At 36.6% G+C, this 26,442-nt stretch overlaps 17 protein-coding genes and 3 pseudogenes across 20 annotated transcripts, besides 2 other annotated features; 11 read left to right on the plus strand and 9 right to left on the minus strand.

Moving 5' to 3' along the window:
• Positions 1–489: 489 nt before the first annotated feature.
• On the minus strand, positions 490–1,083 carry TVAGG3_0162520 (protein of unknown function, DUF4106 family; the record flags this gene model as incomplete). Its single annotated transcript, XM_051225024.1, has 1 exon — positions 490–1,083. A coding segment is annotated over one exon (594 nt), but the record flags the coding sequence as incomplete, so codon positions are not given.
• Positions 1,084–2,557: 1,474 nt separating this feature from the next.
• On the plus strand, positions 2,558–3,376 carry TVAGG3_0162530 (phage tail repeat-like family; the record flags this gene model as incomplete). The annotated part of the gene is made up of 1 exon (XM_051225025.1): positions 2,558–3,376. The coding sequence occupies one exon, from the start codon at positions 2,558–2,560 to the stop codon at positions 3,374–3,376; it is 819 nt and encodes a 272-aa protein (XP_051110011.1).
• Positions 3,377–3,515: 139 nt separating this feature from the next.
• TVAGG3_0162540 (uncharacterized protein) lies at positions 3,516–3,878 on the plus strand (the record flags this gene model as incomplete). Its single annotated transcript, XM_051225026.1, has 1 exon — positions 3,516–3,878. One exon carries the CDS (start codon positions 3,516–3,518, stop codon positions 3,876–3,878), a length of 363 nt encoding a protein of 120 aa, XP_051110012.1.
• Positions 3,879–3,896: 18 nt separating this feature from the next.
• TVAGG3_0162550 (serine threonine-protein phosphatase family) lies at positions 3,897–4,139 on the plus strand (the record flags this gene model as incomplete). Its single annotated transcript, XM_051225027.1, has 1 exon — positions 3,897–4,139. The coding sequence occupies one exon, from the start codon at positions 3,897–3,899 to the stop codon at positions 4,137–4,139; it is 243 nt and encodes an 80-aa protein (XP_051110013.1).
• Positions 4,140–5,130: 991 nt separating this feature from the next.
• Positions 5,131–22,850: a mobile genetic element.
• On the plus strand, positions 7,258–7,659 carry TVAGG3_0162570 (uncharacterized protein; the record flags this gene model as incomplete). Its single annotated transcript, XM_051225028.1, has 1 exon — positions 7,258–7,659. The coding sequence occupies one exon, from the start codon at positions 7,258–7,260 to the stop codon at positions 7,657–7,659; it is 402 nt and encodes a 133-aa protein (XP_051110014.1).
• Positions 7,851–8,391, plus strand: TVAGG3_0162580 (uncharacterized protein; the record flags this gene model as incomplete). Its single annotated transcript, XM_051225029.1, has 1 exon — positions 7,851–8,391. A coding segment is annotated over one exon (541 nt), but the record flags the coding sequence as incomplete, so codon positions are not given.
• Positions 8,480–9,528, plus strand: TVAGG3_0162590 (uncharacterized protein; the record flags this gene model as incomplete). Its single annotated transcript, XM_051225030.1, has 1 exon — positions 8,480–9,528. A coding segment is annotated over one exon (1,049 nt), but the record flags the coding sequence as incomplete, so codon positions are not given.
• Positions 10,026–10,616, plus strand: TVAGG3_0162600 (DNA/RNA polymerases family; the record flags this gene model as incomplete). Its single annotated transcript, XM_051225031.1, has 1 exon — positions 10,026–10,616. The coding sequence occupies one exon, from the start codon at positions 10,026–10,028 to the stop codon at positions 10,614–10,616; it is 591 nt and encodes a 196-aa protein (XP_051110017.1).
• TVAGG3_0162610 (uncharacterized protein) lies at positions 10,624–10,869 on the minus strand (the record flags this gene model as incomplete). The annotated part of the gene is made up of 1 exon (XM_051225032.1): positions 10,624–10,869. The coding sequence occupies one exon, from the start codon at positions 10,867–10,869 to the stop codon at positions 10,624–10,626; it is 246 nt and encodes an 81-aa protein (XP_051110018.1).
• Positions 10,900–11,163, plus strand: TVAGG3_0162620 (uncharacterized protein; the record flags this gene model as incomplete). The annotated part of the gene is made up of 1 exon (XM_051225033.1): positions 10,900–11,163. One exon carries the CDS (start codon positions 10,900–10,902, stop codon positions 11,161–11,163), a length of 264 nt encoding a protein of 87 aa, XP_051110019.1.
• Positions 11,213–11,923, minus strand: TVAGG3_0162630 (cytochrome B-C1 complex subunit 6, mitochondrial family; the record flags this gene model as incomplete). Its single annotated transcript, XM_051225034.1, has 1 exon — positions 11,213–11,923. The coding sequence occupies one exon, from the start codon at positions 11,921–11,923 to the stop codon at positions 11,213–11,215; it is 711 nt and encodes a 236-aa protein (XP_051110020.1).
• Positions 12,385–12,538, minus strand: TVAGG3_0162640 (uncharacterized protein; the record flags this gene model as incomplete). The annotated part of the gene is made up of 1 exon (XM_051225035.1): positions 12,385–12,538. A coding segment is annotated over one exon (154 nt), but the record flags the coding sequence as incomplete, so codon positions are not given.
• TVAGG3_0162650 (uncharacterized protein) lies at positions 12,661–13,047 on the minus strand (the record flags this gene model as incomplete). Its single annotated transcript, XM_051225036.1, has 1 exon — positions 12,661–13,047. The coding sequence occupies one exon, from the start codon at positions 13,045–13,047 to the stop codon at positions 12,661–12,663; it is 387 nt and encodes a 128-aa protein (XP_051110022.1).
• TVAGG3_0162660 (uncharacterized protein) lies at positions 13,317–13,907 on the plus strand (the record flags this gene model as incomplete). The annotated part of the gene is made up of 1 exon (XM_051225037.1): positions 13,317–13,907. One exon carries the CDS (start codon positions 13,317–13,319, stop codon positions 13,905–13,907), a length of 591 nt encoding a protein of 196 aa, XP_051110023.1.
• Positions 14,450–14,614: a mobile genetic element.
• TVAGG3_0162680 (organellar and viral DNA polymerase type B) lies at positions 14,764–15,298 on the plus strand (the record flags this gene model as incomplete). The annotated part of the gene is made up of 1 exon (XM_001295596.2): positions 14,764–15,298. A coding segment is annotated over one exon (535 nt), but the record flags the coding sequence as incomplete, so codon positions are not given.
• Positions 15,387–16,080, minus strand: TVAGG3_0162700 (annotated as a pseudogene). The gene has a single exon. A coding segment is annotated over exon 1 (694 nt).
• On the minus strand, positions 17,210–18,203 carry TVAGG3_0162710 (annotated as a pseudogene). Its single transcript has one exon. A coding segment is annotated over exon 1 (994 nt).
• Positions 20,268–20,898, minus strand: TVAGG3_0162720 (protein of unknown function, DUF4106 family; the record flags this gene model as incomplete). The annotated part of the gene is made up of 1 exon (XM_051225038.1): positions 20,268–20,898. A coding segment is annotated over one exon (631 nt), but the record flags the coding sequence as incomplete, so codon positions are not given.
• A 367-nt stretch (positions 22,851–23,217) lies between the features above and the next one.
• On the minus strand, positions 23,218–24,521 carry TVAGG3_0162730 (annotated as a pseudogene). The gene has a single exon. A coding segment is annotated over exon 1 (1,304 nt).
• Positions 24,522–25,703: 1,182 nt separating this feature from the next.
• TVAGG3_0162740 (uncharacterized protein) lies at positions 25,704–26,050 on the plus strand (the record flags this gene model as incomplete). The annotated part of the gene is made up of 1 exon (XM_051225039.1): positions 25,704–26,050. A coding segment is annotated over one exon (347 nt), but the record flags the coding sequence as incomplete, so codon positions are not given.
• Between the last annotated feature and the right edge of the window lie 392 nt (positions 26,051–26,442).

Raw genomic sequence — 26,442 nt, forward strand, 5'->3', positions numbered from 1 at the left:
TTTGGTCTGTTGTAACTCTTTTTCTTGACTTTTCACAACAGTTGCTCTAACGGCGTCATAGGCACTTTGAACTGCCTGTCTCGTTGCTGCATCTGTTATTTTCGTCATATTTTGTGCTACTTCTTTTAACTCTTTGTCGAAACCTTCAGACTTCAGTTTCTTTCCAGATGAGAAGTCGTTCACTTGTTTCACCTTACTATGAAGAGCTTCGAAGGCGTTCTTAAAGTCAGCATTTGTTAAAGCTTCATTTGAACTGTCTTCATCCGCTTGTATTTTTGTCCTTATTGACCCTATAAGTTGGGCTGCTTTAGCGTTGGCTTGGGCATCTAACCAGTCATTGTTAGCTTTTATATACTCTGCGCTTTTCATTGCCTTTTGCATAGCCGCGTCGTTATTTTTACTTTCTTGTGCTAAGTTTTCATACTGTACGGTTTGGTTTTGCAACTGTAAAAGTTTTTCTGCCTTTACATTTGCTTCAACTTCCTTTTTATACTCATCGCTATCCATATATGTCTTCAGGGCTTTTTGTTTTATCTCTTCATCTTTCAGTACTTTATATTGAGTAGTATGGTTTTTCAAATTTATGACATCTTGTTCCATTTTTGCTACTTCTGCTGCTTTTTCTGACACTTTTTTCGCATATTGCTCTGTACTTAGTTCTTTCAGTTGTTCTTCTTTCTTCTTTTTCTCTACGTTTAACTCATTGAGTTTCTTTGTGTGTCTGTCATATTCTAGTTTCTTTTCGTTTTCACTTATTTGCTTCTGTATGTCTATGTTTGACTTTTTGACATCTGTTATTTGATTTTTGAGTGAACTCAAATTCATTTGACTTTGAGGGTTATAGGCTGTTCCGTCTGCAGCTCCACCATAGCCTGCCATTTTCGCTAAAAGTGCCGCTCTTAAACCTCCACTCTGTGCACCAATGACTCGGTTTAAAAGCATAGGATTGCTTGACATTTGTTGCAACATAGTGGGGTCATTCAGCATTTGTTGTTGCAACTGTTGTTGTGGTGTTAGTCTTACTATTGGATGTTTCAATGCTCTCTTCCTCTTACGTATATTCTTACGTATCCTACGTGGCATTTTAAGTGAAGTTAAAAAGCGGCTTTTGACAGATGTTTATATGACACTTTCTCCGGTTTATAGGACCTCTCTCATATTCTATCTTGTTGAGACTTCTTCGTAAAGACTTCTTCGTAAATGTTTTGTCATGACTTCCTGGACTGTTGTCAAAATGTCATGTTGTCTCATTTTTTCAGAGAAGTTCGTTTAACCGAGGGACCGAGGGACCTGGTGACGTAGCGACGATAGACCCTTACTTGTCCGGACATAGTTCTACTATTTTGAGTCCTCTACCGAAAAGTCAACAGCAACGACTTTCAAAAATTTTAAGGGCTAGAAGGCACAAAGTGCCTGGGAAGCCCCCTTCACCCAAAAAAAAACCTCATTTTATATAAACTGCATTTTATACTAAACATCTTCAGGGGCTAGAGGGGCGCAGCCCTGGAAGCCCCAATATTTTTTTTTAGATTAGTTGTATTTATTTAAATATATTATATTGGCAACCTTTCTTTACCCTGTCCTAATAAACGCATTTTGTAAAAAAATATAGTGCATCAGTTTCGAACTAGCGTCCCCGGTACCCAATAGTAAGGGGTAATAACCATTCGACCATTTGCCACGTAAAGCATCGCCAGATTTTTTTGTATTTAATCACTCCCAAAACACTGTTTTGGCTTATTGGAAGCATATCAGACATAATCGCCATAATCAAAAAATCTATATACCCAATAAGTAATAAATTTGTCGATATAGATTTTCCATAAAATTAGTTTTTAGTCTGATCTTAAAATAAATTTAATTTTTTATAAAAAAAATCACATTTAAAAGTACCTTTTTAGTAGCTCGAAATCCTGTTGGTGGATTTCGGGCGTACTTCAAAATTAGCTTTTCTTCTACATATGCAAGCTATATTTTAAATATGGAGCAAATCGGATCGGCGAAAGGAGTTTAGTTACCTTTAGAAAATAAAAAAATATTATTAACAAATGAACTTTTCAAGCATAAATGAATTTTAGTGATATAACATATCATAGTTCGATGGTTTATCATAATTTTACCAGCACTAATTTTTACTTGCTTCAATATCAAGAGCTGAACCTCAAATAATAATATTATTGGACTTTTTGTGAATACATGGTAATCATTTTCAACGGAAAAAAAGGGCAAATGAAATTATATTCATAAAACGTGTGAATTTACTAGCAATTTAAGAAGATAATTGATAAATACGTGAAAAATACTATAATTTTGTTTATCTAAATTTCCAAAAAAAATCACAATTATAAGATTTACAAGAAAAATTGTAATAATTTCAATTCTTTTTTTGATTTACGTTAAATTTTGGGAAAATAAAATTGCTCTCTATGAGGGAATAATTTATTTGAAATAAAAAAAAAAAAAAAAAAGGAGTGGGGCTTCCAGGCACTTCGTGCCCTCTAGCCCCAGTCACTTTCTGTCACTTTTCAGGTAAAAACATTTTTATTATTATATATAAATGAATTTTACAAAACCACCGTTACCCTTCTTTGGAAATAAGAGTAGATGTAAAGATATTCTATTGAGAGAACTTAAGAAACTACCGAATGGTCTAACATTTGTAGATTTGTTCGGTGGAAGTTTCTATATATCTCATTTGTGCCATACCGTATTCCCAGACTCAAAGATTATATGCAATGACTTCGACAACTATATGAACCGTCTCAAACATATACCAGACACAAACAAAATATTGAGTGAGTTAAAAGAAAAGATACCTATAGGTAAGATGGAAAGTATACCATTAGATAAGAAAGATATTGTGAGAGAGGTTTTGAAAAAAGCAGAATATATTGACTGGGATAGTATATCTGCTAGACTTTTATATAGTGGTTCTATAAGAGTTCATGACATTGAAACACTTATGTCAAAAGTTTTATATCTTAACTATACAAAGGTTTTCAAAAAGAACATAGAAAAATATATTGAGGGTATAGAGTTTGTGAGATGTCGTTGGACAGAGTTGTATGAAAAATATAAAGACAAGGAAAATGTTTTCTTTATAGTGGACCCGCCATTCTATAACACATGGGATTTTCAATACCAAGTAGACTGGACTTTGAGAGACTCTTTAGAAACTTTAGACGTTTTACATAACCATCCATGCTTTTACTTTACATCCGATAAAAGTGGTTTGGAAACCGTTATGAGATGGTTAGAGGACATACATGACTATGAGTTTAGATATGACAAGATAGAATATGAGAGAGGTCCTATAAACCGGAGAAAGTGTCATAACAAAGAAATTTTATTGGTAAGTAAATGTGGTTTGAAATAGGACTACTTGTTTTAGGTTTTTTCCATTGTGTCATTTACTTATTTGACGTGGCAGAAAGATATAGAGAATATGAAGATGAACCAATGTCTGCAAATGTTCAGCATATGTACTCGTAAGAGATATTTTTATCTAATATTAAATGGACGCACAGAACTTAGCGAATGCACAGCAACCTGGACAACCAAACCCAGAGAATATTCCAAATGAAGTTAGAATACAAACTGCAATGGCAAACTATGGTCAAGTGCCAACAGATGTACAAATGCAAACTGCCATGTCAAATGACGCTGCGTTAGGTTTGCCACCATGGTATGCAAATATGAGATGGAAAGAGTTTTATACAAACCCTGAAGTGGGATATAAACAACTCTATGCAGATGACGCGAACACAGGAGTTGACCCGGAATATGTTTTCTACCAGAGGAGAAATAGAATGTATGAGCTGCAGTTAAAGAATGCTATGGAACTCAACAGGAAACGTAAGAGACTAGGCGGACATTAGATTTTTACATATAGTAAAATGGGTTTCTTTGGAAGAATAGGAAACTTCTTTCGAAATGTTGGAAGAGGTATATGGAATGGAATAAAATCTGTCGGAAGAGGAATTTGGAACGGTGTCAAAAATATTGGTAAAAGAGTAGGTCAGTTCGTTGGTATTATACCTAAAGACCCTGAACCAGAAGAACAAGCTCCTGTTATACAACAGCCTGAACCTGCACCACAGTCTAGTTGGCAACCAAATCCAACACCTCAACCGTATTAAAAAATTATATTTTTACCGTTCGATAGTAGTTGTATATGAAACTAAGTTCTAAGTAAAACGCGTGGTATAATGGAATTATTCTCTTTCTTCCATCTGTAGTAAACCATACTTGAAAGTCTGAAATACTTCCACTCGGCGGTTCATATAGCTTTGTAGGTTTTTCGTAAAAGTCATTTGCCAAGCATAAAAAAGAGTTTTGTGCACCAGAAAATGAAGCATGAACTATAATAGCATCTGAGTCGAAAACATCTTTAAATAAATATGGTTCATCTCTTGCATATCGACTGTAAATATTTGCTAAAGGAAGTTCGACTTTCTGATTTAACATTCTTTGCAAATAATACCATGACATTGCAGTGAATTCTGTATATATTTGTTCGTCTTTATTTGGATTGTCTTCGTAGATTTGAAATGACACTTGTGAATTTTGTTTGTCATATACAATTCTCACATAAAGTGTGCTATTGGTATTTGCATATTCATCAGCATATTTTGCATAACATGAGTTTATTTTATCTTCTATATTTTTTAACGCAGTCTGTAGAGAAGATGAAAGGTCAACTTGTATTAGCTCAATTTCTTCCCACATTTTTCGTTTCCCTTCAGATATATAATCTATATGAAACCTTACAATAAATGGAAAACTTTTATCTTCTACAGACACAAATTTTATTCTACGAAAGCCAATAGCTTTTGTGACGGATGGGTCTCTTAGCCATCTCAATGGGTAGTCAAACCGATAGCCTTCATGCTTTACGGTCTCTGTCTCAAACTTTTGACCGACATTAGTAAAAAGTTCATCTAATGGTTTAGTTGTAGCAACTCTAGAATTTTCTTTTTCTATTGAAAGCATATTTTATCTAGAATAAAAATGTCGAAAGAAACAGCGTCTATGAGAGAAATACAACACAACCGACAACTCATTATACAAGCTCTAAATAAGAACACAACAAACATTTCAAACTATTCTAAGATATCTGAGTCATTGAAAGAAGGAAACTTAAAACTGACATTAAACCCATTGACAGATGAGTTTCTGTTTCAAGACAATAAGAACCATACTGTCTGTATAAATCCAACAAAAGGAACTTTAAACGAGAAACCTATAGATGAACTTCTTTTGAAAGCAGATATTGACAACAAAGCTGACAAAGAGTATGTAGATGCAACAAAAGACTATATTCTCGCATGGACAGAAAGAACATACCCACAAAAACATCATACACATAACATCTATGACGTAGATGAACTTCAAGAAAAGTTAGATGGCAAAGCTGACAAAGAATATGTTAACGATGAGTTAGCACGTGTGGCTAGTGCATTAGATAAGAAGGCAGATAAGGAATATGTGGATGAAAAAGGTAAAGAAATTAAAGAAATGGTTGAATGGTACCATGAACGGACATCAAAGATTTTAAAATCTAAAGCCGATACAGGATGGGTTTCAGGATGTTTAGACCTTAAAGCTGACAAGAACCATACACATACAAGTTTTACAACTTTTACAGCAGACGACATAGTATTGAACTTTGACCTTGGTTCAAGTGCACCTTCAGAGAATCCGAGTACAAGCGTAAAAGATACTCTTAACAATTTAGATAACAGTTGCAGGAATATCGAAGAGCATGCCAGAAACTTTGAAGCATATGAACTACCAACAATGTTAGATAAGAAAGCTGACAAAACAGAGCTTCAAACATTAAAGACAGAAATACTTCAAACAGTATATCCTATAGGTTCTATTTATACGTCAATGAACTCTACCAGACCAGAAGTAGTACTTGGTTTTGGAACTTGGACCCAAATAGTCGACAGGTTTTTGTATTGTGCAAACTCTTCAAAGGAAACAGGTGGAAGTAAAACGATTTCAGGTGCAAATTTACCTGCGCACAGTCACTACATAGATTTAAGTACATCTCAAGCAGGTTGGCATAAGCATAGATATTGGGATTGGTCAGCAATGATAAAAGGTAAAGGATATGATGTTAAAAACAACGTTAAGTTTGCTATAGATTGTTTCTGGAGTAACACTGAGGGAGGAGGAAACCATATACATCGCGTTTCAGGGTATACGCAAACAACGGGACAAAGTAAAGACTACATGCCACCTTACATGACAGTTTACGCATGGTATAGAAATGCTTAGTCGTCATTTTCAACTTCTTTAGCATATTCGTCAGGAGTTGTTTTATATTTGTTAGGAACTGTCTTTGAAAGTATACCACCTTGAACTTTGACAAGTTTGAAACGAGGTCTGACAATAGTAGTTTTATCTTCTGCTTGCAGTGTGTACATTTTGCCATGTTTGCCTAAAACTTCATAATATTCTCTTGTATACTTTCTTCTATTTTTACGAACACGAATGTGAGTACCTGTCGGGTTCCCATTGTTGTCATAGTCAATAGTATTTTCATATGGGTCGCGTTTAGGTATTTCTATTTTTACTTTGTCACCTTTCTGAAGTTTGAAGCCCGGCATTCTTTCTTGTTTGTCTCTTTTGACTAAACTATTAAATATATAGTCTTTCTCTAAGTCGGGGTTGTTTTTCATTTCTTCGGGGGAGTGGTTTCCCAAACCTTTTTGTTTACGGCTATTGTAAATATTTAAAACTTGTCTCATCTTTGCCATGGAGAAGTGTCTATATTTGTCGTCATATGACATTTCATCTACCTCACCACCTTGTGGTTGGTTTAAGTCTCTTAAGATTTTTATACAACTGTCAATGACACCAAGAGCAGAATGGTTTTGGTCGACAATGAAATATTGGTTTACATTTTTTGAACGCAGATAGTTTTTAATATCGTCTGATTTGAAAGAACTTTCACAGTCAGATGTCAGTTTTGTTGGATGGTATTTGTCAACGAATATTGTCAAAGCAGTTTTCACATCTAAAATATTTTTGGACCATAATGGTATGGCTTCACAGTATCTTGTGTTTTGACCAACAAATATTAGCCAGTATGGTGGTCCATCTTCTCTATACCTCGGAATGTTTTCCAAGATATCCATAAACCAAGCATTTGGTGTTGAACTAAAGATTTTTACCATGAGTGCTTTCTTTGTTGCTTTAGAAACATACGGGTCCTTGTTTGAATTCGTCATTTTTAACCCATAAGAAATGGGTTTATTTGGCGCATTAGCAGGAGTCGCATCTAGATTTTTGCCCGCAGTGGGAACAATAGCCAGAGGTGTATTTGGAGTTGGAAGGAAGATTTTGAGTACATTAGGTATACTTAAAGAGAAAGCACAACCTATTATACAAACTGTACAGAAAGGTTGGGAGGTAGCACGAGATGCAGCAAATCTTATTCCAAATCCTGAAACAAGAGGAAAAGTTCAAGGATGGATGGACAATGTAGGAAGACAAGCAGGAAACTACTATAACAAAGCAAATGACTACTATAACCAAGCAGGACACTATATGGACCAAGGTGAAAGATTCTTTAACAGAGGATATAACCATGCACAACAGTGGGTAAACAACAACCAACCTCAACCGCCTCAAACGTGGGGAATGTAAAATTTTTTACTGAGATGAAATGAACAATACAGCATTGAGACAAATGGGTTCAAGATGGATTTGTCGGCTTCCAGCAGTTAAACTACGTGTTTGTCAAGTTCTTCCTATACCTCAGGAAGTTTTAGACCGACATAAAAAACCTCAACAACCAGTTGAAAACAAACCAAACTAAAATTTTTTACTGAGATGAAATGACCGAAGAAGTTGAAACGGTAGATTTGACACCACAAACAAAAAGTTCAGAACCATTGTCAAAACCTGTCAAAGAACTTACAGATGAAGAGAAAAATTCAATAATAGAAAGTGCCAGGTCTGGAAATACAAACTCTAACTACAAAGTCACTTTTCATAAAAATGGAACGGCAAGTATCTCAAAAAAGAAACAGACTCTCACAAATAAAATATTGAAGTCTGAAGGAGCTTTCGAGACAACAGATGGAAAAGTTTACTTCACTGACCAACAGTTCATTATAGAACATCTCATTGACTTAGAGTCGAAATATTCTAAACTTTACAACAAACACAAAAAGTTGAAAGGAAAACAAAAACAAATGGCATATGATATTTATGAAGATGTTGACGACACAACTGTTCCAGCAAGTGAGGTAAAGTCAGAGGAACCGAAAAGTGACGAAAAACCAATAGAAGAAGAAAAACCAAAAACTGAAGATAAACCAAAACCAAAGTTTAGTTTCCAAACTAAACCAAGTCAACCTTCATTAGCTGGTATGGGTTGGCGTCAAAGACTTATGGCAGCAGGTGGTTATGTAAAGTAAAGAAAAAATATTTTTTTATTTTTATAAAAATGCCCCCATATAGAATGGATAGAAAATCTGCTAGAATAAAAGCAGAGTTGCAAAGATATGGTTGGAGAGTTTCGAAGAAGTTTAAATATAGGAAGGGAAGACCCATAAAAGTCTATGACAAATTGTCTGGTCTTCGCTACGAAATGGATTTGGAAACAGCACGTGCAAATTATCCAAACAGACTAGAGAGGTTAGAAGAAGAACGTCTTATGGACATGCCTTTCGATGTTAGTGAACCTCAAGTTGAAGGACACGACGGCTTTGCCAGATTCTACTGGAAACATGACGAACAATTGCATCCTTTGAGAAGGAAAAAAGGAAAAGGTGAAGACGCACATGCTCCCATGGAAAGAACAAGATATGCATATGAAAAGTATCGTGAAGTTAGAAGTCAAATTACATCTGGTCGAACCTTTACAGTAAACTTTGACGAAGGAAAGAACAAAGAAGGCTTCATGGGTGTACTTGCTGCAATTCAAGACGGAAATAAGAAAGGACACAATCTCAGATTGACCATAACAGATTTGGATGGTCACATTTACTATGCACATGGCAATGTCACAACAGCCGCACAACTTCTTGACGCTTTCAAGACTACAAAGAGAGAACAAATGGTTGACTCCGACTCAGACATTTTGAATGCAATTGAAGGAATTGCAAGCGTGAAGTTCGAATGGTACCAACCTAACCCTCAAGCAGTCAGACAACATGCTGGATACTTCCCGTTCAGAAATAAGTCTGACATTGACTTGACAAGGTATGGAATTTACAATTCAATTGAAACAATTGTCAATGAACCTTGTATTCTTACATGTCTCAGGAACTCTGGTCTTGTTACAGATGAGAAAATGAAGTATCTTGAGTCATGTGTGAAGACAAGGTACATGCTCAGAGGTCAATTGGCAAAAATTGCACCGTTGGCAAATGTCAATATCCGAGTCAACATTCCGACTGAGAAAGGTTCTTCACATGACGACTATGTTGTTGACAAAGACTTACCATGGTTGAAGATTGTAATTGTCCACAACCACTTCATGTTGAACGAAAGTCTTACAAACCCATTGTTCGGAAAAGGCAAGTGCAACATTGTCAGAGCTGTTAACATTCTTTTCGAGAAAGGTTTGTTGGAACCAATTCCAGATGACAAGCTGACAGAAACTTTTGTACCAAAAGACGAAACAAACTTTTCATTGTTAGCAAGACCAAAAGTTGTTCCAGACAAAGTTAGCACAAAAGAAGTACACAGTTCCAAAAGGAGTTGGATTGTTCGGATACCAACCTGAACCAGAAGAACTTCCAATGAGGTTGCAAGAACTTCAAGATGCTATAAACAAACTTCCATTGAGACATCCAATTGACGTCAAATTGTATTGGAGAGCTTCTGAGTTAGGTCAGAAGGTTTTATATGAAACAGGTTGCTTCGGCGATGTTTATGAGATAACAGGAGAAGTTTCTCAGAAGATACGAGACTCACTTGAATTTCCACAAACTGGACCGATTCATTGCGACAAGTTCGACTCAGATGAAAAAATATACTATGTCGACCTTAACGCTGCATACATGAGGTTTGTCCAATATATTCCGACTGGAATTCCAAACGAAGATGGTGAGTTCCCGGGAAGGAACTATACAGTTGGAAAAGTCATACAACAACTGTATGATATTAGGAAAGCTTCAAACCCCAAACTTGCAATGACACTCAAATTGCTTATGAATTCGACATGGGGATATTCCATTAAGAAACCTCAAGAGATGAAGAGTAAACATTATGAGAAGGTCGACAACTTTGTTGAAAGGTTTTCTCCTTTTGTTTTGAAGTACGAATTCACTCAAGGTCAAAGTGGCTTAGTAACCACATTAAAACCTATTGTCGAACATTGGTCTTACCCTCAGTTCGCAAAGGCAGTCCTTGACAACTACAACAAATTCTTCTCCGAAGTCAAATCCAAAGTCAAGGTTTACTATGAGAACATTGACGCACTCATGACGAACGAAGAAGGATACAACAAACTCATTGAAATGGGAATGGTCGGTGAAAAGATGGGTCAATTCAAATTGGACAAAATTTTCACCGAAGTTCATGTAATATCGAAAAGGAAATATTGGGGCATACTTGAAGACGGCACAGAAATAAAACATTGCATGAAGTAAAAAATTTTTATTCGAATTTGAATTTAAATGTGGGAATTCTTGGGAACGTGAAAGGCTTATTTACTTGAGGAACAGGTAAAGGTGGTGGCAACCAGTCCATTTTATATTCCTTCCTAGCTAATTTCCGTTTAATTTCATGGTCGCCCTCGGAGTCTTTGAATCGGACAGGTCGAGTTACACCATTCTTGGTCTCAAACTCATATATAACCTGTTTGTCTGTATTTTCGTCGACTATGGCACGAGACACAAACATTGACCAAACGGACAAAAAGTGTCATTTCAGATGGTCACGCAGCCAATCGCATTCGAGCACTTCGAAGAAGCCTTACGTTCCAAGGGGGAGGGTGTCTGGTGCAAGGCAGAGGTCATGAGACTCTACGAGCAGTACATCCTCAATGCCTGGGAGGACAAATCGTCCTTGGATTGGCAATTCTACCAACTCCTCTGGGACGACCTCCTACGCAACTGGGATGACGAAAGAGTCCAATTCAGAGGTCAGGAACTACTTATCCAAATTACCATTAATTTAAGCTACTTATGCAACTAAAAACTTAAATTTACTCGGGGTTTCCCCCTAAAATAAAATTTTTTTACTCTTAGAACCACTCGAGGTTCTCCTTACGGTTGTTGAGCTTGTCACCGTCAATGTGTCTGACCTTCGTCTTCTTGTTTGGATTTGGAACCCATTGCATACCGACAAGCCTTCCCATGGAAATTGTACCGTAATTCCGAAGGGTAAGGCTCAAGTGTCCCAAGTTGTTGAGGACTGGGGTAAGAACCTTGCCGGTCTCCTTGTTGCGGATTTTGTATGGGTAGGGTTGGGAAATTTCGTAACCGTCATCGGCAACAAGGGTTGCCCAAACTTCCTTTTCTTCGTGTTTCTCTTCTTCGTGTTTCTCTTCTTCTTCCTCTTCTTCTTCGTGTTTCTCTTCTTCCTCGAAAATTCCTTCTTCAATTTGGTACTCACGAAGTACGGTGTTGCATGTTCTGTCCTTTCCGAGTACCTTCCAGATGGCGTCTATCTCTTCGAAGAAACGGTAGATGAGTCTGGCAAGGTCTCGGTTCTCTCTCTCGTAATTGCGCAAGGTTTCCGCGAAATCGTTCAGGCATTTCTCATTGGAAGCTTGGTTCATGAGGAACTCACCTTTGAGATTGGTCATCTCTGTCATAAGACTACTTTGGAGAGTCTTAATGGCGTTTGTCAGATGAGCGTTCAATTGGACAATTTGAAGTTGAACTGGGCGCTTGTCTGACAACCTTGAAAGGGCATCTGCCATTGAGTTTGGCTTCGGTGCTTGTTCGGACATCGAAAAAATGAAGTGGTTTGAGAATGGCGGTTTTACTTCAAAAAGCTTGTTATGACAGTTATGCCATACAACAAGTTTAAAATAATATCTTGTTCTTCTTCTGAACGTTTGTTGTCTCTTCCGATAAAAGTTTCGAACATGAGAACCAAAAAACGTTTTTTGAGATTGCGGAAGAGTTCAGGCAAACGTTCATATTCTGGATATGTTGGGAGCAGTTCAAAACATCTGAGCTGACTTTCGGACAAATTGGACAATGTCAGAAAATTCATCTTTGGTCGGATTGCTTGAAGGTAAGTCCCTTACATGTAAGTAGCTCTGGTAAAGTCTTCTCATTTCTGCTAACTTTTGGAGTATAGCTTCGTAGTTTAGAAGTTTTAATTTTAATTGTCTTATTCCACTCTTGACATCTAAACGGTAACTATCCATGAGGTCAAGAGTAGCTTTGGTAGCTTTAAGTGGAGCTATCTGTTCCTTGACTTCTGCAATTTTGGTTGCAATTGTGATTTGAGCTCCTTCAAGTTCGCCGTCTATGTCGTTCTCAACACCTTCAACCATAGCTTGAAACTCTTCATCGGTCCATTGAGTTTGGTGTGGGACGAATTTAACTTGCTTCATTCAAAAATGAAAAAAATGTTTTTACTCAAAGCGTGCCATGTATATGGCTATAAGAAACTTACCAGAAGGCTTCTTCTTCACATGCGTAAAAACATAAAAAAAGTGAAGTTAAAATGAGATGTTTACTGAACTGGCTGAAGAACTGGCTGAATGTCGCCTTCACAGGTTATGTAGAACGGCTGACCCGAGAAGTGAAGGAGAGACTGAATTGCCAATTTCATATGGGGTAGGGGGTTCTCCTTGTTTGGTATTTTTATCCAAGGACGTTTGTTTAGGAACTTAACAAGAGCTTCTCTTTTGGCGTCCTTTATGCCATCGTAGGCTGTCCCGTCTGGTATTTGAATTGGAATTCCAGTCGAAGTCTCGAGCTGAAGTGTAGACCTTCCAGAAATAGAGATGAACTTGACCTTGGGCTTCATTACCTTGCGCAAGTAGTCTTTTACGCAGTCGTTAATTTCAATTAGGTAAATTGCCTCGTCAAGTCCTTCTTGCATTCCAAGTTCTTCCATCCGACAGGAAAATATTTTCCCGACAACTGGAAAAAATTTTCCGGACAAAGGGAAAAATTTTTCCTTCCGACAGGAAGAACTCTTCCAGTTGTCCGTCCGTAAACCATTCAAATTTTCGAAAATTGAGAACTTTTTGGCCGACCTTCAGAAAAAGTTTTTCCTTCCGACAGAAAAAGTTTTTCCTTCCGACAGGAAAAATTTTTCCTTCCGACAGAAAAAGTTCTTCCTTCCGACAGGAAAATATTTTCCTTCCGACAGGACACAAACGGATGACTGACGTTCCTCTTCCTGAATGCCTTCCAAAGCCAGAAAAACCGAAAGCTGCAGAACCACAACAGTCTCCTCAGCAACCTCAGTTCCAGCAAGTACTTCCACCAAATTACTACCAATTTCCACCTCAAGGTTACTACCCACCACAAGGCTTCCCGAACTACCCTCCTCCTCAGCTTATGCCTTACTTCCCCAACCCTTGGATGTTCCAGCAAGCTCCACCCCAGCAATTCCAATCTCAATCCCAATCGAAGAGAGACCAAGACTTCGAAGAAGGTCTGAACCGCTTACGCAAAGAGTATGCTACAGCTCCAATGGAAGACGACAGGCTTTCAGTCTCTTCCCTCAAATCGACCGATTCGACTCGTACCACAGATTCGGTCAAAGACAGAGACGACTACCTCAAGCAGTCTGAGAGACTCTTCATCTTACAGCCATTTACAGTTGGAGCTCTCAAGAACATGCGCAATTACGAAGGTCAAACACCAGCTGGAGACCGCAAAACAGACGTACTCGCAAGAGCAGTCCAACTGGTCAAGACAAAGACTGAGATAGTCGACTTCATTCTTGCAGCTTGCCCATACAAGTAAAAAAATAAACAATTACGAGTTAAACTTTTTATTCTTTCTTCTGAGTTGTTTAGAGCTGGTTTCTCTTGTAGAACCTTTCGTACTCTTCCACGGTCATGTAATCGCGAATTTGGTACGCAATTCCAGGTTCGTTGTTTTTGAACCTTACGTATGTAACGCTTCCATCCTCCTCAGGGAAGTAAGCTGCTAACATCTGACCAAGTTTTCTCGGTGACTCGGAGCTCATTAAAAATGTCACTTTTTAAACGTTAAGTTTTTAGTCTTATTTTACCCTTTGTTTGTCAAGGTAGTATTGGAGCGCAATTTCTCCAAATTCTCTGTGTCGGAGTTCTTCAGCATTTTCCAAGGTGTACCTGGAGAACTCAAAGAAGTTGTCAAGAACATACTGCCATGCTGCTCTTCTGAGTTCGTCGGTATTTTGGAAGTGTTGCACCTTCGAGTCTTCTGACATGAAAAAAATGACCAAATTTCATTATATAACTGTTATTTTTAAACGAAGTGAACTTTTGCACTTCGTTTAAAATACACTATTTTTGTGTTATTTTTTACGAAGTGAACTTTTGCACTTCGTAAAAAAATCCCTGAAATCGTGAAGAACAGCGAGTAGGTAAAAAAACCCAGTCGCCAAAACTCATGAAAATCGTGAAAAATTGCGAGTAGGTAAAAAACCGTAGTCGCCAAAACTCTATGAAAATCGTGAAAAAATGACCAAATTTCATGATATAACTGTATTTTTTGACGAAGTGAACTTTTACTCTTCGTCAAAAAAATTCCTGAAATCATATCTTTTATACAAAATAAAAAAAAGTTAGTTTTTTATAAAATATTTTTTTTTATTTTGTATGTAAGAACAGAAATGTTAAAGGTTGAGTTTGAAACAGTTAAAAAGATAGACAATGACACCAAAGTGGTTAGAATTGGTGATTTAAACGTAAGATACTCAAAGAAATACAACAAATATTCTTTGTCAGACATTATATCTCCATCTGGAAAGAAAACATACCATTGGGTTGGAATTGCTTCAACTCAGAAAATTTTGACAAGAAATCCTGAGCTTATGATATCGGTAAGATTCTGTGGAACTACAGCATATCTCATTGACAAAAGTCTTATACCAATAGTTTTGTTATGGATTGACCCAGTTGTTGGATATAATTTCATAACATATGGTTCATTCGATACGGAACGTTGCAGTGAAGGCTTACTTTACATCGTTCAGAAACCGAAGGACTTCAATACAAAGAGATATAAGATAGGAAGAACATATAATATAACTCAAAGATATGACAGTATAGTCAATAGAGTTAAGGTTGTGTTTGTGAATGATATGAGAGCTGCTGAAACAGAACTACTTGAAAAGTTTGAGAAAATGTATGGTGCTCCCACGAAAGGTAAAGAAACGTTTGAAGTAGATGAGATCGACAAAGCTATAAAATTATTTGACGAAGTTGCTGAAAAATACATGTAAAGCGTTTATTTTTACGCTTGACTTTTTACAATTTGAACTTTGTTCGCGTAGATGTGAATTCTGAAAGAAGTATGAGGGTCTTGTATGACTTTGTACTTCTCCCATAGTTCATGTCTGTCAAACTTACCTGCCATGGACTCTTTCATAAGTTCCATGAAATCGTCTTCGGACAATCCGGGGAAAAGTATAATATCAGTAAGTATTCTCTTTACATCCTTACTTAAACTCTTGGCTGTCTGTACACAAATGACAACTGAAATGTTAAAGTGTCTGAGCTTCTTAAGAATTCGACACATGTCTTGTTCTCGTTCTTTAACAAAGGATGAGAAGCAAAGTCATCTAAGATAAGAAGACATCTGTGAGGGTAAGTCTTCCAATCGTAAGATTGCAATTTCTTCGAAATGTATTCTATCTCTTTCTGTTTGTTTCTGAATGTTTCTTCTCTAATATTCTCTGCATTTCCTCATTTGGGTCTTTAAACTTCGAATTGACATACTCATTTATAGCATTGTACTTCAAAACTCTTCTTTGGTACTTCTTTATCCAATCTAACAACTCAGAGTCTTTTATACATACTAACTTAGACTTTTTTATAATATCTTTGAACGAATTGACGGTTTGGTCAAATTGACCCGAAGTACTACAAATGACTACTAACTCATAGAATGGGTTCTTCTCATCTAGTTCTTGTTGTTGTGCAGCCATTTTAAGATAAGTGAAAGTCTTACCCGACCCAGGTGGTGCAATTAGACCTGTTATACCATTCTGAGCAAATAAGAACTTGTCATGTATGGGTTTTATCTGAGCATTTTCCAACTTCCTCTTGTTCTTGTTTAAAACATTCTCAAATTTCTTGTCAATGTCAGCAAACTTTTTTTCTAACATATTTTTAGAAAAATTAAAATTTTTATCTTTTACAAAATGTCTAGCGATTTCGCTATCTATATTCGAGACAAGCTTTTCGACAGCAAAACATCTGTAGACCATAAAATCTTACATAGTGTAAACAAGAAAGGGGAATTTGTTCTAAAGTTCTGTTTCTGGGAATATGACAAGAACCATAAAACATTAAGCAGAGCAGTCTTAAAATTTGTCAATGACAGACTTGTTGACAGAGATGACGCCTCTTGGAGAGATGAAGTCCAACAAAACTTCTTAGAATGCAAAGAAACACATGCGCTGTTCTTGAAAATGAAATAGAAAAACAGAATAGAAGAGCTATTAAATGACAAAGCACTTTTACAAAAATATGGTTCTGAGAAGTTTGACAAAACCACCAGAAAAGAAGAAGAGAGAAAGAAAGAAAAGAAAGTAGAAGAAGAGAGAAAGAACCAGAGCCAGAGAAAAAGAAATTTGACATGTAAAAATAAAATTTTATTTTTAGAACATTTCTGGGTCAATGTCAATGTTCTCTTCCTCTTTAGGAGCAAACACTGGCTTAGACTCTAAAATCTTTTTACCCAATTTACCTTGAACTTCAACTATCTTAGACTCATAATATTCATAGTCGTCTGCTTTCTTGGTTCATAAGGTATAACAAGTTTGTATGCTTTGCCTTCTTTAAGGTTTGAGAACCTTCTGTCAAAACTTTCTTTGACTGTTAACAAACCTTCTATGTCTAAGTCTTCAATTTCGCACCATTTTTAGTCACAATAGCAAACTTAACTGGTTCGATGTTCCAAACTTTGTCAAATGAAGACTTTTCAAAATGGTAGAAGTAAACATTCAAATATGTGAATGGGTCTAGTTCTTCTTTAAGTCCTGACATGTACTTGTTTACTGAGAGAATTTCGTCATCTTTTCTATCGGATAAAAAAATATTTTTTTTTAAAATTTACTCAGAAAAATTTTTCTTTGTATATACACCATTCTGTACGTCTAAAAGACTTTTGACATTTGCCAAGAATGTTCGTTTAGAAGCTGTCATATAACCATATTCTTGACAATATTGTTTATACGAATCGTACAATGACCTTTCATCTAAACACTCAAAGTCAGTTTCATCTATGAACAGTTCATATACACTCTTGTTTGCTTCTAACAATGTTTGTCTCTCTTCGGTATGTGGAATTTGTCTTGGATTGAACTTAGAAATATCTAATGTCATGAAATATGAGAACAAATGGTTGTAAAACTCTGGTGTCAAAGTTTCTGCTAAGTCGTCAAAATATTCTGTATCTTGCATATGAGCTTCTGACGTTCTGACAACTACATATCTTCTGTCAGAACTTTCTAACTTCATCGGAACGGCGTTGTTTGAAACCATGACGAAGTTTGCAACATTTTCACAAACTCTTTGGTCTTTATATTTTCTTTCAACAACTCCAACTTTGTCTGTTATAAGACTCTTCAAAGCATCTGAGTTCAAAACTTTTGTTGTATCTATACTTTGAAGTTCGTTACATACTATAAGTTTCATATTCTCTATTGAAGAGTTAAATTTACCGCAGATGTTTTCTAAGTTGTCATATTAGGGTTCGAATAGCCTCTAACAGTTTGCACAAAATATCTGTAAAGAAAGTGTTCTTACCTGTTCCTTGTTTTCCAATTATATGAGAGCAGTTTCATTTTTAGCACTTGGATGTTGTAAGATGTTTGCAAAACCAACATAAGATATACTCATAGACTCTTTCGTTTCCATTGCATATAATTTCTTTGACATGGTCTAACCAAGCTTCTATAACATTTTCTTTCCATTCTACTTGTTCGTATTTATATCCAGTGAAGATAGAATAGAAGTTTGGAGAAGGTGTATAGAACTTTATACCACGAACTGAAAAATCTTCTAACTTTGACAATAAGATATCCCAAGCATCTAACATCTTCATGCCAACTTGTACGACTTTTATTTTCTTAAGTTTCTGTTTACATTCTTGTTCTGAAACTATTGTCGCTTTAGGTTGTTAAAGACTACATCCCATTCTTTCATGACATAACATTCTGGGGCAGAGTCAACATAAATGACTAAACGTTTCAAATTCTCGACTGCTTTGTTATAGTCTCTAAATGGACACATATTTCTGAAGGCTTGGAAGTCATAAAAATCTGAAACATCTATTCTGTACATTTTTATAAAAATAAAAAAAAATATTTTTTTTATCTTGACTTTGTTGTTGCATTGTTCCATTTGTTGCATTTGTTGTTCTTGAGCTATTTGTTGTTGAAGTTGTTCTTGTAGTACAATACTTTCACCAGTTGCATCTTCCAATTCGAAACTTTCTGCCGTCATTGACAAATACATAGACATAAAAGTTTTACAGGAACAAAGTTTGCGTCAACTAAGGTTAAGTTTATGTTTGCTAAAGTGTTTGAGTTCACTAAAGCTGAAAACTCTGCATTCGAATGAACAATAGGCAAACCAGCAGAGAAAGTATTGTTTATACGCATGAGTATCTTTTGGTCATAGTAGTTTCTGTCGACATTCGAATAACACTTTGAACCTAAGTTTGAAACAATATATAAGATTGGTGTGCTTAATGTCAATGGAATAGACATTCCTTGTATGACACCTTTTCCTGTTATAGGAAACTGTTGGTAGTAAAAACCAGAAATAAGTTTTGTATTATAGCTCATATCGTTTATAGTAAACTCAGTCGGACATCCAAACATAATGAAACCTGCTCTAGTTGCAGCACATGTTACATCCGTCCTTAAAGTATTAAATAAGTCAACAAAACCTGTTGGTGGTATATCTGAGTAAGTATCTTCAAAGGAGTATTTTTTACCATTCACAACAAAAAGTCTTCTGGTGTCAAAAGAGCAAAACAGGCTTTAGTCGTCATTGTGTTTAAGGTTAGTTTACAATATCGTCCTTGAGGACTTTGTAAGTTTGTTGTTATAGAATTATATGACTCAGGGTTTTTAGTCGTAATAGTATAAACCATTATGTCTTCTGCCATTTACTTAGCAAATAAATTTTAATGAAATGTTGTGGTCGTCAAATATTTTTATAACGTCTGGGAAACTATACTTTAAGTTCAACGTTTCACCTCCTTTCATAACGTATATCTTGTCAATGACATTATATGAAACACCACAGCAACTAATGTCGGGTTCTATTTCTTTGATGTTTATATCGTCTGCCTCTGTCAAAAGTTTCAATAGTTCTTTCAAAACTTCATGAGGTGCAATGACATATGAGTTCACTTTTACAGGGTTGTGTTCGACCAAGTTTAACATTATACTTAAAGCTTGACAAATCTTCTCCTGAGTTTGAAGTTTGTCTTTCAGTTGTTGGTAGTCGTTTCGAATATCTGCAACAGAACTTAAGTCTCTGCTAACTTCAGGATATGTTGTTGTTCTTTTACAGGAACAATTGTTATACCATCTTCGTCTTCGTATGGTTTCCCCACTTCAACATCTCTGTCTTTGACATTGACAACAACACTTTGACTGTTTGTTTGAGTTGGTGAATTTAACTTCACATCTGCCACCGCCATTAAACCTTTTGAAACACTTACGCTTCTATTTTTCGGAAATGACATTTTACTTAGAATAAAAAGATGGACGTATTCGGTATCTCTTCGAATTGAAGCAAACAAAGTTTACACACACAAACAATACAAATACATTGACAGAATAGTTCTTTACACAAACAATGGAAAATGTTATAGAATAGCAGTCTTTGCTGAACCAAAATATTTTCATAAAGCAAAGAAAGTTGGTATAACTGAAATGGTGAAAGTTCTTGACGTTGACAAAAATATAACTTCAAAACTGACCGATATTCTAAAGGTAAGTTTATAATACAATATTATGTCAAAACTGGCGTACTGTCAATATTTGACGGAGAGAAGTCAGTTCAAGAACAACTTACTGACCTGCTGCCAAAATCTGCTCGATGGAAGCTGTCGTTATGCCAATCTGAGGAGCCCCAGCAGGTTTCATCGAACGAATCTTCAAAAGAGCATCTTCCGTGAAAAGTGCTATTGGTTTTGTAAACTTCTTTGCTTTCAATTCATCTGGACCGTCTCTGTCACCAGTATATTGTATTTGAACTGTACCAACAGTTGAAATACCACCCATAAAGTCTTCTGAGTCAGCAAATGGAATGCCAAGCCAAAAGTTTGAACGGTCTCCATTTGTATATTGAGTTTTTTGACCTCCTGTATGAGTCCATACTTTCACATATGGCATAATAGAACTTTGCATTTCAGGGTTAATGGTTGTTGTGAAGTTGTTGTTAAAGTTCATAGCATCTAATGTCAAGTTGTATGACCTCATATCCTCAACTGTAGAATATTCTTCTCTTGGATAATATTTGCCATCTATGTTTATATGATATTTAATACCAGGGTTGTAGAAACAAGAATAGTCATTTATAGTTCGTCTGAACAGTACAAACATAGTATCTGCATGTTTCATTGCAGTTGTTAAGGCAATATCTGTTCTTGCACCTGGGTCAGCACTTTGGTTTCCAACTTCACCTGCAAAGTCTTTGACAGATATTTGGTGTATAGGGAACATAAGTGGAACTGCAATATATTTGGCAGCTAAAGCATTTGAAATATCTGGGTCCAACATATAGACTGCAAGTCTGCTTTCTATTCTCTTGCATTCAAACTTTCGCATGTGAACTTAACTGGGTCCCAAGCAGTTCCAGCAGCATTGAAATAATAGTTTACTTCAGTGTTGAGGTTTGAGAAACCAAAGTCTAAGTCAACTTTGTCTTTGCAAAAGTCGGCGAATGACGTTTGATTTGCTCCCTTTACGTCGTAAGAGTGAATGGGTCTTGTGTTGGTGCAATGACTAAATTTTTGCTTGGAGTAAGTTCGATAGAAATTTTTCCTGCCAGTTTGGCAAGTATCTTAAAAAACCTGAAGATGAGGAAAGATGACAAAGGAACTCTAAGTTTCAGTTTTACTTTAGTTACTGCTGCTGCAGTTTGTCCAGAAAGGTTAACATAAACTCCTGGAACGTTAGGGTCAAGTCTTCTTATTTTCTCAATAGTTGCATACTGGTCTGTTTGTTCTCTAGCTTGTGGTTGTACTGAGTTTCTCAAAGCGAACCATTCATAGTTTGCCCATGTTACTGTTTGAACTAAGTCAGAGTTAGAATATATCTTATATCCCATGAAAACTTCTGGAGCATATTGGTATCCGACATAGAAAATTCCATTGCAACCTTTCTTGTCAGACAACTTGGCAGAAGGTTTTATTTCAATGTCTTGTTCCACGTATAAGAAAGAGTTGTCAATAGAAATAATATGAAACCTGTCGCAAGCAATATCTACTGTTGTTGAAGAACCTTCTCCAAACTCACCTACGTTTCCATAAGAAACAGCAGTTGTATATTCGTAAGTTCCAGGAACTATTTCTGACCTTCTAATGGCATTGTCGCATTCGTTATACCATTCGGAAACATTTCCATTCATGGCATCCAAAACTGTTGGCGTTATATTCTGAGCGGCGTACATTTCATATGGGTAAAAATATAGAATAGTTGGATTTATGTGTCATAATAGAACCCACTCATACCAAGCTTTACTTTCTTCCTGACTGAGTTTTTAACTCTTCTTTTTCTTTCATTGCCACTACTTTCACTAGATGAAGTTACTTCTTCACTACTTTCACTTTGTTCTACTCTTCTCTTCTTCTTTGGTGTCGCTTTTGGTAACTTGCCCTCTGCTTCAAGTTGTTGCATCTTTGCCTCATGTTCATCTAGTATGTTGCAAATTTTCCATGCCCTTTTTGCCTTTGGGCTCTGGTCGCCCATCTCAGGTAACCTATATCCTAGAAAGAGTTTGTCATAGTTTGTATTTGAGTCGTCGCTTATTGTTTGCATGACTCTTTCCTGAGTTTCCGGTTCAAGCTCTTCAAACAGTGCCTGTCCATATGGAATAAGCTCGTTTCCAAATATATGTTTTTGTAGCCATTCTGGTTTTCTTTCCATGTTACCAACAATATCTTTTGTGAATGGGAAAGCTTTACCAATGTTCAGTCTTGCGTCATTTATTTCTGTAGTTGGTTTTATTTTGTAAGAACATGTTTTTCAATACTAACATTCATTTGTACTGTCCATTTGAGTTTTCTTAAATATTCATCCCTTCTCAGTTCATGTCTGCAAAGTAAGTTTTTATGACATTTTGTAAACTTTCGTTTGCAAGGTCATGTACAATAGTTCTCTTCCTTCGCTCTCCCTAACTTTCTTCTAAAAACTCTTCACCAAATATACCATCTCTATGTTCTGTGTAGTTCTTTGAGATAAATGTTCTAGAACGTCAGGTGTTATATTTCCATCAGCCATGTTCATTTCATACTGGTCCAAAATATCTGCATGTTCAATCTTTCAATGCATTAAAGCCGCGCTTAAAATACCAGCTATATCTCGTTCACCATTCAATTCCATGCGTCTACAACTTCTTGGAATTGTGGTTGTAAGTTTATGAACCACCTATCCGGATTAGCTTATGACCCCATCTCATTGTAGTTCCATCGTCTGCAGAAACAAAAGTAGGTTGTTTCCATCTTGGCTAGTTCTGAATGAACTTTAAACAATGTTTCATTTCTATATGTTTCTTGAAATTTAACCTTTTATTTTCACCGAGTTCATCCAAAGATTGAACGTTATATCCTCGTAAGTAAAAAGGGTTGTTGTATTTGTGTACATTTTCTTTCAGTACTTCCATTCATGCTGAATATTCATCTGGTTGGAGTCTTTTGTAGTCGGCAAACATTTTTCGATATTCTTCTACTATGTCAGCTGAATTTTTTTAGACTCTTGGAAATATTCCATATTCTCCGCATACACTTGTTGAGGGTCAAGATTTTCGGCTGTTCCAAATCTTCATCTAGTTCTGTTGAAGTTAGTTTCCAAAGGAGGACTTGTTCTTTCCTTCAGGCTCTTCTAGCTGTTGTTGCTGAACTATTTCTTCCATGTCTGGTTGTATCTGAACTAGTTCTTCCTGTGGAGTTCTTGTACCTCATCTGCTGGCATTTCATATATTCCGAGACCGTTTTCAACAAGTTCCCTTTCTAAGTCATCCGGACTCACAAACCTTTCTTCTTTCGTTCCGTCTCTATTTTTTACGCGTTTCATGAAGAGAGTTAAATTGTCATTTAGCTCTGACATCAAATATCTCGGAGTAAATTCATCCATGTCATTTGGATGATATGCTATTAAATCATATCCCTTAGCGAGCTTGTATTTTCCAGGTTTGAGATTATATCCCCTTTGGTGCAGAGCCATAAAGCTAAATAGGTTCGGGTCAGTATTTCCATCCTTGAACTTTCTAATAGCTTCTTTATATCTGTCACTAAAGTCAATACTATCTGGGTAACCATACTCTTCTTTAAGCATTTTTAAGAATTCTTGGTTTCCTTGTTCTCTACTTCTTTTATGTCCTTGTCTTCTTTTGTGTTTTGTTGTTGTGCAGGGTTTTGAACTGTTGGTTGCTGTGCTGGATTTTGAACTGCTGGTTGCTGTGCTGGATTTTGAACTGTTGGTTGTTGTGCAGGGTTTTGAACTGTTGGTTGTTGTGCTGGTTGTGGAGGTGGTTGTTGTGTTGGTTTTGGTGTTGGTTTTGGTGCATGCCTGTGTCTGTGTCCATGTGACGATGTAAATGTTTTAGGTAGTCCTGGTGCAGGTGCTTCTCTTGGAGGGTTTGGTGGTATATAAGTTCCACTAGCTAGTATATAAGTTCCACCAGCTGGTATATAAGTTCCACCAGCTGGTATATAAGTTCCACCAGCTGGCACATATGTTCCATCTGCAGCGTAATGTCCTACCTGACTTTTCGTTTTTAAGAAAGCATTTACTAGGTCTGTTTTGGTCTGTTGTAACTCTTTTTCTTGACTTTTCACAACAGTTGCTCTAACGGCGTCATAGGCACTTTGAACTGCCTGTCTCGTTGCTGCATCTGTTATTTTCGTCATATTTTGTGCTACTTCTTTTAACTCTTTGTCGAAACCTTCAGACTTCAGTTTCTTTCCAGATGAGAAGTCGTTCACTAGTTTCACCTTACTATGAAGAGCTTCGAAGGCGTTCTTAAAGTCAGCATTCGTTAAAGCTTCATTTGAACTGTCTTCATCCGCTTGTATTTTTGTCCTTATTGACCCTATAAGCTGGGCTGCTTTGGCGTTGGCTTGGGCATCTAACCAGTCATTGTTAGCTTTTATATATTCTGCGCTTTTCATTGCCTTTTGCATGGCTGCGTCGTTATTTTTACTTTCTTGTGCTAAGTTTTCATACTGTACGGTTTGGTTTTGCAACTGTAAAAGTTTTTCTGCCTTTACATTTGCTTCAACTTCTTTTTTATACTCATTGCTATCCATATATGTCTTCAGGGCTTTTTGTTTTATCTCTTCATCTTTCAGTACTTTATATTGAGTAGTATGGTTTTTCAAATTTATGACATCTTGTTCCATTTTTGCTACTTCTGCTGCTTTTTCTGACACTTTTTTCGCATATTGCTCTGTACTTAGTTCTTTCAGTTGTTCTTCTTTCTTCTTTTTCTCTACGTTTAACTCATTAGTTTCTTTGTGTGTCTGTCATATTCTAGTTTCTTTTCGTTTTCACTTATTTGCTTCTGTATGTCTATGTTTGACTTTTTGACATCTGTTATTTGATTTTTGAGTGAACTCAAATTCATTTGACTTTGAGGGTTATAAGCTGTTCCGTCTGCAGCTCCACCATAGCCTGCCATTTTCGCTAAAAGTGCCGCTCTTAAACCTCCACTCTGTGCACCAATGACTCGGTTTAAAAGCATAGGGTTGCTTGACATTTGTTGCAACATAGTGGGGTCATTCATCATTTGTTGTTGCAACTGTTGTTGTGGTGTCAGTCTTACTATTGGATGTTTCAATGCTCTCTTCCTCTTACGTATATTCTTACGTAGCTTACGTGGCATTTTAAGTGAAGTTAAAAAGCGGCTTTTGACAGATGTTTATATGACACTTTTTGTTCAGCACAAAAAACTACTCGGTCAAAGTGTTGTCAGTTTTGTAAAATAACCGTCCTATCTCATTCTATAAGGGGAAAAAGGCTTCTCAAAGTATACTTCCTTGGAACGCCTGTAACTTTTCCTGTAGCGACGATAGACCCTTACTTGTCCGGACAAAGTTATACTATTTTGAGTGCTCTACAAAAAAGTCAACGGCGACGACTCTCAAAACCGTTGTGTAAAAAGTTTTACCGTTGGACAAAAAAGTATGTATAGAAAACAAAAAACGTTTATAGTTCATTCAATATTTGAGATGGAACGGTTTGCCAACGGAGACTTTTCAATAAAATAAAAAAATAGAGGGGGTTACCGTTGACGAAAACGGTTTATTTTAAACTCTTATTTGAAAAAATAAAGTGGTTGGTCTTTTTCACTTCATTTTAGCTCAATGTCATACCAAGACAGTAGCGATTCCGATTCAACTATCCAGGAAGAGGATTATCATCCTACACGGTCACTCCCAGTCCCAGATGACACTCCAAAGACTCGCTTTGACCCCGAGCAATCTAACTTCCAATTGCGCCAACAATTGCAGTCAAAAGCTGATGAATACATGGCTTCTTCTATAGAAGAAAGTATAGAACAGACCTCAGAGTATTCTACAGCTCTTGGTCAACTAGTTTCGGCGACAGTCCAATTCGAACAAATTTGTTCGAATTCAATTCAATATGCAGACGAACTTGTCCGCTATTGTCCCACTCTTGTAAGAGTACTTCAAGAACGACTCTTCAACCAGTTGCTTCCTACCTTACGCAGCCCAATTCAAATTCAATTTGCCCGTGCAGCCATAAACTTCACTCCGTACTCGTACAGCTATGACCAGGATGAACTAGCTGACGAGTACGGAGCCGAAAATGTTGGCTGGGTTTTTCGCACAACTCCTTGCGAATTCCAAGTTGAAATTGTCAACCATTTCCTCGTTCGTACTATTTCGTTACAGAATGAAGACAACGAAAAAGATGGAGTCATTCCAGGTGACCGTGTGAGAGTCATTTTCCAACGCAAAAGTGGACAAGAAATTGTATTCGAAGAATTGGTTTGCATATTCTTTAGCAATGGTCAAGCCTACTGGGAAGGAAACTTGGTATTAGTCCCCGGTGAAACCATTTCTGTTTCATCGGATTTGA

The sequence above is a fragment of the Trichomonas vaginalis genome, chromosome IV (assembly GCF_026262505.1).
Source record: "Trichomonas vaginalis G3 chromosome IV, whole genome shotgun sequence".
Classification (NCBI taxonomy): domain Eukaryota; phylum Parabasalia; order Trichomonadida; family Trichomonadidae; genus Trichomonas; species Trichomonas vaginalis.